Source organism: Leptonotus elevatus, chromosome 8, assembly GCF_054856555.1.
Source record: "Leptonotus elevatus isolate MCC_2025b chromosome 8, RoL_Lele_1.0, whole genome shotgun sequence".
Classification (NCBI taxonomy): domain Eukaryota; kingdom Metazoa; phylum Chordata; class Actinopteri; order Syngnathiformes; family Syngnathidae; genus Leptonotus; species Leptonotus elevatus.
The window spans coordinates 10,256,996-10,270,846 of record NC_141246.1 but is presented as its reverse complement, the minus strand read 5'-3'; the positions used below and the strand labels follow the sequence as shown (position 1 = coordinate 10,270,846).

The 13,851-nt window shown below is 41.0% G+C and overlaps 1 protein-coding gene across 12 annotated transcripts in view; it reads right to left on the bottom strand.

Annotated features, from left to right (window-relative positions):
* The window catches only part of nfixa (nuclear factor I/Xa), a 140,754-nt gene that overhangs the window by 83,983 nt on the left and 42,920 nt on the right, over nt 1-13,851 (bottom strand). For 10 of the 12 annotated variants that reach the window (XM_086081953.1, XM_086081950.1, XM_086081952.1 and 7 more), the window contains one exon: nt 8,604-9,135. In XM_086081953.1, the coding sequence (XP_085938079.1) occupies nt 8,604-9,135 (532 nt within the window). Of the gene's footprint in view, nt 1-8,603; nt 9,507-10,165; nt 10,843-13,851 lie in introns of those variants that run through there. The other 2 variants (XM_086081951.1, XM_086081946.1) reach the window with 2 other exon arrangements.

Genomic DNA, 13,851 nt, shown 5'->3' with positions numbered 1-13,851 from the left:
GAACATTTGATTAAAAAAAACAACTCAAAATTAGTAGGATTCATTTAGCTAAAATAGCCATTTGAAAAAATAAAAAAAAGCACAACTAATTCATCCTCGCCTGCACTGTGAGCTTGGCCTGAGGAGAAATGTGGATGTGACAACTGACTTTATTCAAACTGACAAGAAGATTACAGCCAAATGGATTTAGAAAAAAAAAAAAAGAGCAAAATAGCAACTGCCTACCCGCTTTAGCAATATGACCGACTTGAAATTCTTCTGGAATAATCTTCTGCATATCAGCAAACACGAAACACAAACAAACGCAGGTGCGGGCTTTTAATCGCTCTCAGTTTTCAGATAGTGACAGTAACAAAAAAAATATATAAAAAAATTCAGGGCGCATCACACAACTTGTCAATAAACAAATTAATCCGCAGACGAATGACAACGTGATCCAATTGTGTTATTTTCCTCTCATGTGCGTTTGAGTCATGAAAGTCTCATGAGATGAATGAAGACGCTTTTTTTGTGTGTCCTTCACTCGGCAAAATCGTCAGTGATACTTCAACACGTACAGAGTTAAATTTACACGTCAATAGTGTCTATATTGGTCCACAGTGAATATAGTTAAAACAATACGTTTGAAAGTTTTTTTTTACACTGAGATGGAGTTAAAACAACTCTGATGGTAGTTGAAATTTAAAATGAGTTTTTTGTGTGTGATAAAATAAAAATTTAAAACAAATATTAACTTCAATAAATTAACGTATAAATTAATTTATATTATTTATCATTAAATTTATAATAAATTATGAAATAATTTAAATAAAATATTACATCACAGTGTTGACATTTTTAACACTGCTTTCACATAAAAGCCTCAGACCTGATTGACTCCCGATTCATTCAGTGCACACTTCACCGCCGAGGGTCATCCTGAGCTGTGCCCACTCATACGCAAAGCAACGACACTTAGGCACAAGGACCTTCCAATCATGTGATGTCATAGGAGCCGGAGACGGGATCAGGAAGCCATTAACAGATTATTTACACAGAGAGGAAAAAAAAAAAAAGTCGAGAAAACAGTGGAGAACTGTGGAATTCATATGAAAACGTCCACCATGCTGTGAGCCATTCATCATTGTTCGCCAGATAAAAGTCGCCGCTTGGCTTGCTTTGTCAAGGTAGTTTGATGCCCTTGTATGTGGGCAAGGAGAGCCCACATAAAGAGAATGTGGAAAAAGCAGTCAAACACAAAAATAAAATGACAACACTCTCGCAAGGCCAGCTGCGGAAGTCACTCACTAGGCCCCGCCCCTTAGAGGCACACATCCAGCACACGAATAAAACCCTACAGTATTTAATTTGCTTACATTCGCAACTAAGAATTATTTCAGTCATCGATTAATTTGTTGATTATTTTTTTTCCGATTAATCAATGAATCTGATTTTTTTAATTAAATTCCATCCCATTATAAACGGATACAGGACATTAATTGAGTAATCAATTAATCTGTCGATTATTTTTTTCCAATTAATCAATGAATTGTTTGGTTTTTTAAAAATTATTTCCATCCTTTTTTTAAAAAAAAAATAGGACATTATTTCAAATCAAGTGTACAAACAAATTAATTTTGATTCCGTTACTGGTTTGGTCTGTAAAGTGAGGAAAATCGGCAAAAATCATTGACAGAAATCGGAGAATATTTACTACTAATGCATTGGACGACTTTCAATTAAAAAACACATCTAAATGATTCATCAATTACCCAAAATATGTATCAATTAATTTGATAATTGAATAGTTGTTTATTAATTGATTAAAAATAATATTTAATAATATATTTTCCCCTCGCTTGCCATATTTTTTTTAATTATTTGTTTACACGGCAACGTAGAAACAAATGGAGTAGAAATGTGTGTAATCGATTAATCGTTGCATTACAGTGCTGTTTTTCTTTGGCGGGGACAAGAGAGCACTTTATTTGTGCATCCTTCCTGTGGTCAGTGAGTCAGGGGTCTGGCTTCAGTACCGGGGGTTTCTCTGCCCGCCCGGGCGGGAGACTCCGGCGCGAGGGAGGCGGGATCTGGCACTGGAGAGCGTGCAGTGCCGAGCGGTCACGGCACAAATGGCACGGTGCGCACATTTCACACCTCCCTCGGAGTGACTGAAAATGTCCCGTTTGTTTTTTTTGTTGGGGGGGGGGGGGTTGGAAACACATTTGAAACATCTTTTCATAATCACACTTGCGGCTCGCGGAAGGAATAAAAGAGGCGGCGCGAGTTCCAAAGTATGAGTAAGTGCAATGATCTAACTTGGGGCCTGACAAATGCTTTTTTAATCTCTTTTTCCACGCTCGGACAAATGATAAATGTTCTGCGTTTTAATGGGAAGCGGCGCAATATGTATATTGTTTTATGAAGCAAATGAAACACACTAAGCTGAGAAGTCAACGTATCGCCGGGTGATAACGCGCACCCACCTTCACAGGCGTCAGACGCTCCTTCATTCATTGACAGGAAGCGCGCCAGTTTGTGGTTATCATGCAAAACGTTGGCACTTGTGGGCCAAGAGATCGCTATCTCCATTATAATAACAGTCGCCGTCTTAACAAGAGCGCTCAGTAACATACCTCTGCCAAGGCCGAATAATAACAGCACAGGTTTTTATGAGTAGATTCCTCCCTCCTTGTTTAGCTGCTACTCTTATGTTGTGCATAACAAACCGAGAGGGGAAAAAAAGGAACTGGCAAGTTGTTTGTGAACTCAACGACAAATAACAATTAAGGATGCGGTAAACGAATAACAAATAGTTAGCGCTAGCCTCATAGCGTCACTGCCTCATACTTGAACATTTTCCGAAAACAAGAACAGAATTTTTTAGCAAGCAGGTTGGTACGATTTATTGTTGATTTGCTAGCAGGAAGTTGAAAATTGCCTTAGCAATTATGCTATTAAGCTAACGGTACAAAATATGCTACAAAGCTAACGATACAAACCATGATTTTTGGCAGGAAAAAAAAACACTGATTGCCGATTAATCTGCCGATTCTTTTGAAAAATAGATATATTGAGTACAGAAGAAAGTTACGATTGAATTCCGTTTAAATAACTCGTTTTTCACACACTGGGAAGAATTTGTGCCTTTGCGAAGTGTTATCGTAGCTGCGGCTATGTGTTCCCACAGCATTTGTGTGTGAATATATGTTATTGGAAGGAAAAACACTCCCAAAGTCGATGCTAACTTCCCGTTAGCACTTGAATGGGATCCTCCCTTCGCTTTTAGCATTAGCGCTAAGCTAGCCATGTTTTAAAAACGGAGCATGTTTTGTATTTAAATATACAGTTGATGTAATTCATATCGTCGTGTGTTTAGTTTTACAGTTAACTCGAACTGGGGTGTCATTAAACAGAACTTTCAGTTTACGGTGATTATGGCGATGCCAAATGGACAAAAGTGGTATTGTTATGTCTGAAGGAAGACCACATTTCCTATGAGGACAAGCGCATTGCGTTGTTTTTGTTTTTTTAGCTCAACCCAGCGAGTGAAATCCGGGCCAAAGTTGATCCTTGACTTTCATCCGGGATATATTTTGACGTATGCTATAAAGCAGTCAGCACATTTGTCGTTTTTTGTGTGGCAGTGTTCCTACTATCCTCTTTAAAGTTGCTTAGTGCCAGTAAAAATGATACGGACGCCCTCAGGCCATGACAAAGCTACCATTCAACTAGTTATGAAAATATTTTATTCAGGTTGAAAAGTTCCTTAGTGCTACTTTAAAGGCTTTGGGACAACATAATAACCGAAATAACATATGCTACACACTTGCTAGTTGCCAATGCTGCGCAAGCAAAATTCATTCTTTCACAGTGCCAGAAACGTCGTTTTTCTTCGATTCTAACGTTTTAAATAATCGGCCATTTGGCCGATTGTTTTGGCAGATGTTTGAAGGGCAATAATGTGTCGATTAATCGATTAATCGGTCGGGAAGAGTGCACTTCTTAACCACTTAGCATCTAGATGCTCTATAAATCTAATATATAACCTGGTGGGATTTCACTTTCCTTTCTTTTCTTTGATCCTTCCTCGGGTCTCCTGACAACCTCACGACTCGAGCTGGATTCTGAAGTATTTAGTAGTTTAGGTGAACGTATGGGATTTTTTATAGGTTTTAGGTGAACTAATGAGTACACACTCACACAAAATAAAAAGAAAAAAGAAAAAGAGAGAGAGCAATGATGATGACATGTCGAATCGAATAAACAATAATGAGCTCTCTCAGAAGAAAAAAAAAGATGCGCTATAAATAAGTTGAATTCATTGTTCAAATGTAGTTTTTAGACATGGATGTCCATCCATGTATTTTCTATACGACTTATCCTCGTTGGGCTTCTGGGCAAGAGACAGTATATACGCAGGACTGGTCGCCAGACAAACGACCATTCACACTCACAGCCTCGGTTGACGACTGTCGGTGCGCTTGAGCTTCGTGGAAATCAAAGAGCGTTTGTTGATCTGGTGCGTGTCCCGTTACAGCATGCAAAGACACGTCGCTCTTTATCGGAGGCGTCTGAAAAGACGAGGACGCGCGCCGCGGCTTCTTCCGTCACGGCTCCATAAAAGCGAGCGGGATCTCCGTCGGCTGGCTGAGAAAGCCTGACAGCGAGCCCAGAGATTCCCCGTGGCAGCTTTTTGCCACTCTGTCGCAAACAAAACACGAGACGTCTTTCTCTTCTTCCCACACCAAGCGGGCTCGGCCGCTGCCAAGCAGAACAATCGCGACGGCGGCCCACTCTCTTCCTTTCCGACACTCGCGTCTTCCACAATATCAACAAAAGACTTTACCTCCGCGCGAGCAACAATGAGGGCCATGTTTAAGGAGACAAAAACGACAGTGTGTACGGGATCAAACGGGAGCGGCGAAGGCGGCGATGCCAAAGCCCGACAAAATGCGAGGCAAACAAAAACAAACAATGAGCACGTCGTGTCGTTCGGCGCGCGGCTGAAGCAAAAAAAAGATGAAAAAATGAAGAAAAAAAAAAGCACAAATAAAAAACACGGGCCTTCATGACTGCTGGCTTTTGGCGAGAGTCAAACGTGATAAAGCGTTTGACCTTTGGGCAGGTTTGAAGACGGCGTTTTGCCCTTTGTCTTCACTTTCATTTCCCCCCCACCCTGCCTGCCTGACTCCGCCTCTCGGCAGGGCCCAAATGTTCCCTCCAACTTAGGCTGCTGTGTCTGGAAGGAGGAAAAATGCTGAGGCACACTGCTGCTAAGCAAACAGGAGAGAGAGAGAGAGAGAGAGAGAGCCAACGTCCCCCCACTCGACCTTTGTACACCTGACTGCAAATTTTCATTTTTATTATTATTTAAGTAAATAGGAATCTTTGACCGTCTCACCATTTCATGGCAATTTGATTCAGAATTAATTTTTGATTCAAAATATGATTTCTGCTTCAATCTGTAGATGTGCAAAAAAAAAATAAGCTTTGCAAACCAGAATTGCAAATGGCGACATTAAAGTCTCTTTTTTAAATTTACATTTAATTAGTTTTCAATTGTAAGGAAATTGCCTTTTTCCACAAAAACAGCATGTGCGCCACAAATGAATGGATATATAACATTTTATAGTGCTGTCACAATCGAATATTTTTAGAATCGATTAAACTATTGATTATTCAACCGATGAATCGACTAATTTGATTCATGTTCATTTTGCATTCAAGTTATTGCAAAAGCATTTAACCAGTGATTGGTGTTTATTTTGTACTTCGTATACATATAGTGATTATGACTATGTTACCAGTTCGGTTATTGTTTTCCAAAATAAAAACAGATGTTTGCAAATGTCTTATTTTGATTAATCACAGAAGATAATCAGTTGTCTTGCATGAAGAACTCCATAAATAAGTCAACAATTACTGTTGATATGCTGAAATCAGAGAATTTGGACAATTACAAAAAAAAATAAAAAAATGGCTCCAAACGATTACTCGATTATTAAAATAGCTGCAAATGAATTTGATAATCGATTTTTTGGCGATTAATCGATTAATTTTGACAGCTTTAAAATTCTATAGCTTTTATAGTACGAAATAAATAAATAGAATCTACTTTGGGACATGTTATATCAATTGTGAATTGCAGTAAATTCTTATGTGTGTGAATCGATTTTTTGGCACACTAGCAAATATAAATTGAAAAGATTCTGAATTGTCTTAAAAGAGCAATCGGTCTTTCGTAAATCTAAGAAAATACTTTTAAATTCCTTTGAACAATAAATTTGAGGAGAACAGCAAGATACAGAAAAAAAATTGGCTTTTAAGTGAAATTCTATTTTCACATTTTTGAAACGCAGCCCTACACCTGACCATTTTGTTTGAATTTAAAAAAATGTGTGACTCAAAACTAGAAATTAGTGTAATTAGTGTTTGGTGTGTCGTCTTTTTGGGAGATTTTTTTTTGGGATGCAGCTAATTAGAGGACAGCACTAATCATTAATTTGTCAATTCATTTGTAAATTTACTCAATATTGTAAAAAAAATAAAAAAAGAGAAAAGAAATTCATTGAGCTAAAAGAGGCCATTTGGAAAAACATCAAAATGAGATTTCCACCCCAAGCGAAGCTGCCAGCGTCGTTTGGCCCGGACGGAGATTGTGACTTGACACGGGTGTGCGTGTTACCGCGCGCGCATGTGTGTGTATACCTATGGAAGACGAGGCTATGACAGGATAAATACTCATTTGTGTATGTTGTGTTTGTGACACAAATCATTGAAAATGTCCAAAAAGAAAGAAAAAAAAAATCCAGCTGAAATAATATTAGGTGACGAGCCGGTGTTTGCGTGTTGCAGGCTGAAGTGTGTTTTGAGAGGATTTGGCTGTCAAATGTGTTTCGTGTGTGCGTGTGCGTGTGTGTGTGTGTGTGCGTTGGAAAAAAACTACAACACAGCACAGTATTTTGGCTGTGTGTAAAATGGCTGCATGGGAAGCTTCAGCAAGCAATCTTTGGCTGTGTGTGCGCGTGTGCGCGTGGGTGTGTGTGTGTATCCATCGTGATGGCTGCGATACAAAACGTATCCGGGATGGTCTTTGGCTGGTGTGTGTGTTGTGTGGGTGTGTGCGTGCGTGTATGCGACTAAAACCATGTTTGGCTCCACGTGTGAAAGTACGCTACAAAGATGACTTGTTTGTCTATTCTTTCTCTCTTTTTTTTTGGAAGTGTGTGTGTGTGTGTGTGTGTGTGCGTGCGTGCGTGTGTGTTTGGCAGGCAGGTCCAAGGCAGCGCAGGCGTTCAGGCAGACGGTGAAGGCGGCAGCAGCCTGCGGCCTGAGAGCAGGAGACTCGCAGCTCTCTCACACACACACACACACACACACGTGCGCGCGAGCATACACACACACACTTCTGGGATGTGGCCAAACGACAATCCCTGGCGACAATGGCCTTATCGTGGCACATGCACTTTCATCTGAATTAGGAAAAATAAAATTTAAAATCTTTCTCTCTCATCTCGCAAATTTGTCAGTGACGATAATCGTGTAAAAAATACGCAAACACAAAATAAAGTATGTGTTTATATAAAGGCGCAAAAAAAAAAGCAGCACGGACTTGCCAGCGCATGTTGGACTCATGCCCTAGACACACACACACACACACACACACCACTCCATTTGGTTCTACGTTGCCATGTAAACAAATATGAAAAAACATGGCAAGCGAGGGGAAAATATATTATTAAAATATGAAATTGTTCACACCCCATTTCCATGACATTTTCGTTTATTCAGTCATTAGTAGAGGTGCAACGATGAATCGATAATTTAATTATCAAATGAATCAATAATTATTTTTGATCATCAATGAATCGTTTTGCTGTTTGTTTGTTTTTTACTTAAAATTGTCTAAATATTCAGATTTTCATGTCCTCAACAGTAAATATTCTCTGATTTATGGAGTCCTCCATGAAAGCGAATTGATTATCTTTGTTTTGAACCAAAATGAAAAAATTGCTTGATTAACATTTTTGCCTATTTTCCTCATGCATAGGCCAAACCAGTAACTGAATCATAATTGATTTTCTGCACTGTCAATTTGAAATAATGCATTTGAGAAAAGGGATAGAAATATATTATTTTTTTTGTATCTGATTGATCAATTAATCGGGAAAAAAATCGTCAGATTAATCGATTACTGAAATAATTGTTAATTGCGGCCCTTGTCATTATTAGATTTTTATTTTTAATTTTTTATGTGAAGCACCTTGTGTTGCTTTTAAAGTATGAAAGGTGCTATAAAAATAAAGATGTGATTAATTGATTGATTATTTTATGGCTATTTTTACATGTAATATTACATATAATAACATAAGTGGCTTTCCATTTCATTTATTTACATGTCTGTTACAGTGTGGGTATATAACGGCATGAAAAACTTTTTTTTTTTTTAAACAACAAAGAAAATATGTAAATGTAGTACATTGATGTAAGCATTTGCCTTCCTTTTAGAAAACAACTTTTTTTAAGGCTCACCGGCACACATCGTGAAGTTGTGAGCATTGGGCCCACTCCCCCATCCCTCCCAACCCTCCCTCCCACCCTCAGCCGAGCCGCCCACGTACCTGGCGTGTGGACGAAGTAGGCCAGGTAGAGGTCCAGCTCCTTGACGGACACCCCGATGTGGTGCGGCTGGACGCACAGGCCCGGGTTGGTGCACTGCGGCGACTTGACCAGGCGCTCGCCGTCGGTGCTCTCCAGTGGGCTGCCTTTGAACAGGATGACCATGACCAGGTCCAGCCGCCACACCTTGTCGGCCTGGCGCAGGCAGTCGATGCGGCGGATCTTGCCCTTCTGGTCCGGGTTGGACAGCACGCAGCAGGGCGGCTTCTTCCCCGTGATGGTGAGCACAAAGTCCTCGCGGAACTCGGGCCGGATGTCCTTGCGGAGCTTGGCCAGCAGGCGCGAGGCCCACTTCTGTTTGATCTCGGGCTTCTCCCCCAGCAGCTCGTCCTTCACCGCGCGCTCTTCCTCCTTGGACATGCGCTTCTCGTGCTTCTTGAAGTACTTGCGCTTGCGGGCCTGCAGGTTGAACCAGGTGTAGGCGAAGGCGCGGACAAGGGGCAGCAGGGCCTCGATGAAGGGATGGAATTCATCCTGGATGAGGGAGGAGGAGGACGGGGGGAAGCAGGACGAGGAGGGGGAGAACGGGGGGGAGAAGGACGGGGAGAGGGGGAGCGGGGGGGAGGACGGGAAGAGAGAGGTGAGGCAGTTAGTACCGGCGCGCAGCATGGAGGAGCGGCGCCTGCTCCGTGCGAGCCGAGCGAGGGAATGAACGAGAGGCGCCGAAAAAGAGAGAGAGAGAGAGAGCGAGAGAGTGTGTGTGAAAGAGAGAGAGAGAGGAAGAGAGAGAGTGCCTGACACTCGCTCCCCGGCAGACATCGCATTGAAGGAAACGCTTCAGGTGACCAGTCATTCATCGACTCACTTTCAATCATAGGCATCACATTTTTACCATTGATTCTTTCACCGATTAATCGGATATCATTTTAGTTTATTTTACAGAAACATTTCTTCCCGTATACTGTTTGTTAGCCAATTATTGTGATTTAGTATTGTTTGATCATTCGGAATTTTTTTTTCTCTAAACGATTATTCGATTACTCAAATAGTTGTTGATTAATTTGATAATCGATTAGTTGTCAAATATTCAATTGATTTTCACACCTCTAATGATTTAGTGATAAAAACGTAACAATTAAATATCACACGAAGGAGTGATGTTGTACGAAACAACTTTCTTTAAACCGATTCAATTGCTAGGTCGATCATCACTTTCCAAAGTAAAAGCAAATGTTTGCAAATGTCTTATTTTGAGGAACACAAAAGATCATCATCTCACACAATTATGACAGTCGAGAGGCTGAAATTGGAGGATTTGGACAATTTTAAATAAATAAAAAAGGCTACAAAATGATTACTCGATTATTAAAATAGCTGTCAATTAATTTGATAATCGACTAGTGGTCAATTAATAAATTTTGACAGCTCTACATCAAACGATAAGAATGACAATGGACTATTATGCTTGCCTACATTTTAAAATATATTCAATATTTTCAGCACAAAAAATATCAAATGAACATAACAGCATATATGCAATAAAATAAAATAAAATGGTAGTTACCATTTTGCTCTTTCATCATAAATAGACCCCGAAGATTGCAAAAAAGAAGAACAATTTAAACAAAGAAAAAAGTGTTTAGTTTAGTCAATGTGCAATGTATAAATGGTCATATTTAAAAAAAAAAAAAAAGTGAAATAGAAAGTGAGGCTAAAGCTGTCCAGTGAAAGCAGCCAAAAGTAAAAAGAAAAAAACAACAACAAAAAGCCAAAGGGCACGGTGTAATACCGGCAAAGGAACACAGGAGGTAGTGTAGCAGGAGCGGGAGGGTTGTTGTTCAAGAGCTCAACAGAAGGAGAATGTCAAGAAGTTAAGCAACTTCTTTACATAAAAATAAAAAAAAGACTACAAGGATAAATGCATGATAAGTAAAATGGAAAGCAACTCTTGGCAAAGACGGAGAATTCACAAGAATACGAGAGAGAGAGAGCGAGAGAGAGAGCGAGAGAGAGAGAGAGAGAGAGAGAGAGAGAGAGAGAGAGAGAGAGAGAGAGACGGTGAAAGTGCTGGACAGAAAAGGAGATTCAAAAAAAAAAAAAAAAGCAAAACAAGAGGACGGAATCAATGTTGGGAGAGTGCGCGCGAGCGCTGGCAAACCCGAGTGCCGCTTCTTTTTTCGCCCTCTTTGCCTCCAACTCTGCCTTCTCTCTCTTCCTCCTCACTTTGCTCCGGCGCCCATTGACTGAGAGTGTGCCAACGTGCGCAGGGACCACCTATTTGGCACACAGTCACCGGCGGCACAGCCAATACGCGCGCTCGCAGCGCCGAGGAGGGTGGGAAGAGTGATGGCAGGGGCAGAGGCAAAGAGGCGGGGGCGCGGGGAGGGGGGGCGCTCGGTGGTTCGGGGAGAGAGAGAGAAAGAGTGAGTCATTAGCCAAATAGTCGAGTTCCAATCTAGTGCAAAAAGGCAAAGTCCAGAGGATATAACAATTTTACATGCATCCAATCGAGACACCACCTGCCGACTACACCCCCCCCCATCGCGACCCCCCAACAGAAACCCCCCCCCCCCTCCCGCTCGCGTTACAGCACCTTGGCATGGGATGGCATGAGAAAACACAGGCCCAAAAATCCCACTAGACCCCGAGACCAGCAGCTGCTCCCGGATTTGCCACACAAACAAGGAGACGAGGAGGTGGGGGGGTGAAAATGCCTGTCACAACCCCCACCCCACACACATCCACAAACATGCTCCCCTGTTTGAAAATGCAGCAAAGCGGGCCTCACAAAGTTAGCAAATGACGACGCTAGCGGAATGTGTGCACAATGAATTGGCTTCGTCTAATTAGCCTCAGCGTGCTCAATTGTTCAGGCAAGTCCATATCGCAGCCATAAAATGCCTTTTGGAAAACGTTCATGTCCCATTAGAACGCTTGAATGTTATCATCGTGTACGACGTAGCTAGCGGCCTTCACATTGGAGATGCTAGCAAGCGCAACATATTCGGATTTCCAACAACTGGTGAAACAAGAAACAACTCACAACCAAGTATGTGCCATTCATTGTTTAACGCTCACTAACTGCTAGTCTGGCAAGCCACGCCCACTTTCATTAAAGACAAAAAGTGGGTTTGGAAAGGCTGCCATTGACTGCCGTTTGGCTTGGTTCTAAAAAAAAAACGGAGCATGGGAGACATGATAGTTTGAAATGTCTTTAAATCCCCCGGCAGCTGACAGCACTGAAAGCATTTATTTGAAAAAGAAGGCATTGGCGGCCATCTTATGTTGCCACTCACTCAGGCCAACTAACTTGAAGACACTGAAGTCCATTGAAAATGGCGCATGGGAGTTTGAAATGACCAGAAACACCGTCATTAACCATGAAGAAGAAATAATGTTGCAATAGTACGGTAAAAGTTGACTTCAAAATATTATGAGACTAAAGTCCAATTATGTCAAAGGGTCATAAATTGAAAAAAAAATTACTCTATATTTTCCTCAATTAGCAAAACTATTGTTAAGTAATTTGATATTTGATTTCTCACCGATTACTCAATTCATTTTGACAGCCCGACAATATTATGAAGGAAAACATTTTTTGGTCCATTTTGATGTGGCCTCCATTGCACAAATACCACATCCAAGCCTGGAACATTCACAAAATGTTCTCTCTTCGCTATTATTACTCAACGAGGGATTACATCGACATGACTGGAAATCTCGGCAAGAGGAGCAGCTAGCTTGTCATGCGGCAAAGTTGAGGGCCCAGACATTTCATAACGGGGCCAAGCCGTCTGCCGTGCAATGGCACCGAGCGCCTGCGTGTTTGTGTGTGAACACCTTACAAAGGCCAGAGTCCTCCACTTGGCGCTGGCCGCTGTCGGCACTAGCCTGGCCCGCTCCCTCTGTAAATGTCTGGACCACGAAAGAGTCCAGTCCGCTGACTGACTGGCTGGCTGGCCGGGCGGATGGCTGCTTGGCTAACTGGGTCGCTAGCGGGCTGGCAAACCCGTGCTGCTGACTGGCTCGTGGAGGGGGAAGGCGCCTACCCCATCTGGGCCGGGACGGGTGCCGATTGTTCGGGCGAACATACGTACGGTGGATATAAAAAGTCTACACACCCCTGCTCAAATGCCAGGTTTTTGTGAAATAAAATATGTGATGAAGATTAATTATTTGAAAAACATTTCCACTAATTAAATTGTTGAAAATCTTTTCATGAGAGAAGTAAAAAAAACAACTTAAGTACCAAAATGTGATTGCTTCTTGTAAATGGGATGCGGCTGGGTACAGATTTAGCTAGTCCCATTAATAAATCCTACTAAATCTGAAATCTGACTTTTTATTTCTTAATTTAATTTAATTTAATTTAATTTATTTATTGTAGTAGTAGAAGTCTGAAGGTTTTGTGCCAACACATTCCCCCACATGTGTTTGGGGGATTGTGTTCTGCTCCAATGAAACTAAGGTTGAACTTTTTGGCCACAAATCCCAAAAATATGTTTGGTGCAAACACTACCCTGCTCATACTGTACCTACGCTGAACCATGTAGCTGTTTTTCTTCAGCTGGAAGCCTGGAACTGGGGCCTTATACGAGGAGAAGGAATTCTGAACGGTTGGAAATAGCAGTCAATGTTAGCACAAAACCTTCAGGCTTTTACGAGCAAGCAAAAATGTCAAGAAAAGCCGACTAGAACATCTGAACTTTATTTGGGTTAAATCAGGGGGCTTTAAAATAGTGGCAGGTGTGTGCTGACTTCCATTTTCTATGAGTTTGAGTGTCATTGGTTAATTCTGAACACAGTTGTTATAAGTGTTATTTCCCTTGTTCATTTTTACCTCCACTATCCCAAAAAATAAAAAAATAAAATCAGTTGAGCATATATTTCATTTGTTATAGACCACATTAGGAAGTAGAACATTTGTCTCATATTTGTTATCACAAAAAAGGGCATTTGAGCAGGGGTGTGTAGACTTTTTATATCCACTGTATGCATGCCTGAGTATATTTTCAAAAAAGATAAGACAATAAACCAGATTATGACCTCGGAACGTCATTCGCTTTTTGATGTGTTTGTCGATGAAGCCCTGCTATTTTATTTTTTGTGGCATTCAGTTAAAATAGGGATGTCAAACCATATGGTCTGAGGGTCACATACATATCATATAAAAAAAACAACAACAACAAAAACCAAGAGCAGCTTTTATTGAAAGCTATAAAACATTTACCCAACAAATGCTCATAATCT